This window comes from Austrofundulus limnaeus, unplaced genomic scaffold, assembly GCF_001266775.1.
Source record: "Austrofundulus limnaeus strain Quisiro unplaced genomic scaffold, Austrofundulus_limnaeus-1.0 Scaffold836, whole genome shotgun sequence".
In the NCBI taxonomy this organism is placed as follows: Eukaryota; Metazoa; Chordata; class Actinopteri; order Cyprinodontiformes; family Rivulidae; genus Austrofundulus; species Austrofundulus limnaeus.
Window position 1 is genome coordinate 185,865 of NW_013953238.1, and position 2,381 is coordinate 188,245.

At 36.9% G+C, this 2,381-nt stretch overlaps 1 protein-coding gene across 1 annotated transcript in view; it reads right to left on the bottom strand.

Moving 5' to 3' along the window:
- Positions 1–2,381, bottom strand: part of LOC106532835 (leucine-rich repeat-containing G-protein coupled receptor 5A) — a gene marked incomplete in the record, with an annotated part of 45,203 nt that overhangs the window by 11,370 nt on the left and 31,452 nt on the right. Inside the window, 1 exon segment of the mRNA XM_014028991.1 lies at positions 1,289–1,357. Within this exon segment, the coding sequence (XP_013884445.1) occupies positions 1,289–1,357 (69 nt within the window).

Sequence of the window (2,381 nt, forward strand, 5' to 3'; positions counted from 1 at the left end):
TATTGTATTGTGTCATATCGTATAGTGATGTATTGTATCGTATCGTGATGTATTGTATCGTATCGAGACATATCGTACCGTATCATGTCATATCATATTGTATTGTGTCATATCGTATAGTGATGTATTGTATCGTATCGTGATGTATTGTATCGTATCGAGACATATCGTACCGTATCATGTCATGTCATATTGTATTGTGTCATATCGTATTGTGTCATATCGTATCATGACGTATCATATTGTGACGTATGGTATCGTGATGTATTGTATCGTATCGAGACATATCGTATCGAGACATATTGTATCGTGACGTATCATATTGTGACGTATCGTATCATGATGTATTGTATCGTATCGAGACATATCGTACCGTATCATGTCATATCATATTGTATTGTGTCATATCATATAGTGACATATCGTATCGTGATGTATTGTATCGTATCGTGATGTATTGTATCGTATCGTGACATATCATATCATATCATGTCATATCATATTGTGTCACATCGTATCATATTGTATCCTATCATCTCCTATTGTGCACAGTTGAATCTTTTAGTATTGTACTACAATGGTCCAGGATATTTGTGTGCAGGTGTATAAATGTCCACAAAGAGGCCTTCAGACTCTTGACTGGTGGAGTTTCTTGTGTTCAGGTACATCATACACATGACGTGTGTACTATGAGTTGTGTATTATAAACTGTGGTTTATTAGGAAGTTTAACTTTTTGAATTAATTAATTAACTTTTTGTTGCAGGGACCTCCTACAGACACACAGTACCAGATGATGATAGTTCTTATCTTCCTTTAGCTGTCCTAGATATAAAATAAATKATTAGGAGAAGATTTGATTATATGGATGAAATTTAACACGCTTCAGGGGGTCAAACACAGAAGGGTCATTTTCAAGKCAGCGAGTGGAAGAATGTGGGAAGTTTGTTTAGTTGTAGTTTTAATTTCCACCTACTGGTTGAGTGGGAGGTTCCTGCTGAACACACACAGCTTTCAGAAAAATACAAGAAAATAAACACGGTGAACGTGTTTATTATGACATGGAAATCTGGATCACAACAAGAAGAAGGAAGGGTTTGAGTTTCAGGCTGAGCTGCAGAAAAATAAAGTTTCAGCCTGTCAGGATAATAACTGCAGCTTTTTAATAACAGAAGTTTGATTTGGAATTCAGCTCTGAAAACACACTGATGTTTGCTCCGACAGCAAACAGACATGAAGCTTTCCTCTGTGTGTGTGTGTGTGTGTGTGTGTGTGTGTGTTTGTCTTACAGGCTCTCCAGACTTTTGGTTCCCGTCAGATCTGGAAAGTCAGTGAGGTTTGCAGCTCCGTTCAGAGATCTGAGGGGAAAGGCGGCAGGACTCAGGCTGACAGAAGCGGATTTCCAGGCAGGAAACAGAAAATGTTTGGTTTGAATGTGAGAGACGTTCTTTGTTCTTTGTGTAATTAGCACCTGATTAAACTGGGCTCAGACTAAATACTGAGTCGCCTCAGAATGACCTTTAGTTTCCTTCTGGGACTGARACAATGAAAGAAATTCAGTTGGGCCTGAAGGATAAATCTTATTAATGTGAATATTTATTTCTAAATAACACCTCCAACATAGGGGTGTAAAGATACATCGATCTATATCGATATATCGATTTGAATGGTTCATGACTCAGTTTTATTGAGGCAAAATGAAAATATTGATCTATATCGTCATCATTTGCTCGATAGGAATCGATATTGTATGCCCATCTAACACAGTCATTGTGTTAGATGATATCACATTATATCGATTGCAGACGTGAATTGAACTGAATCGAAATCATATCGTGACAGACTTTGTGATATCGAGAAATATYGAATCATCATCCAAACATGTCAAAGTAGTATTATATCATGATAAAGCTGGTGATTTACACCCCTACTCCGACATAAACTTAGATAATTAAAGACCTATCGGTCCGTAAAAGAATATATATCACCCCCACCACCTGTCTCATAATGACGATGATGATGATGATGATCTTGCATTATAAACTTTTTACCTCCCAGTTAGAGTTAAACCTAAAAACCACACACCTTATTTCAGGTTTCAGTGAATTAAAATAAATCTATTACATTTCTTTCATTTTTTTCCCCATGTTATTATATATGTCAGTTTCTGACCATAACTACAGAAAAGTGATGTGGCAGAGATTTGTTTATCTACATCCAATGACAGTTGTTTACATTTATTTTACTTTCTCCCATCTTTGCCAGTAATGGATGGATGATGGATAGATGATGGATGGATGGATGGATGGATAGATGATGGATGGATGGATGGATGGATGATGGATGGATGGATGGATGGATAGATGATGGATGGATGGATGG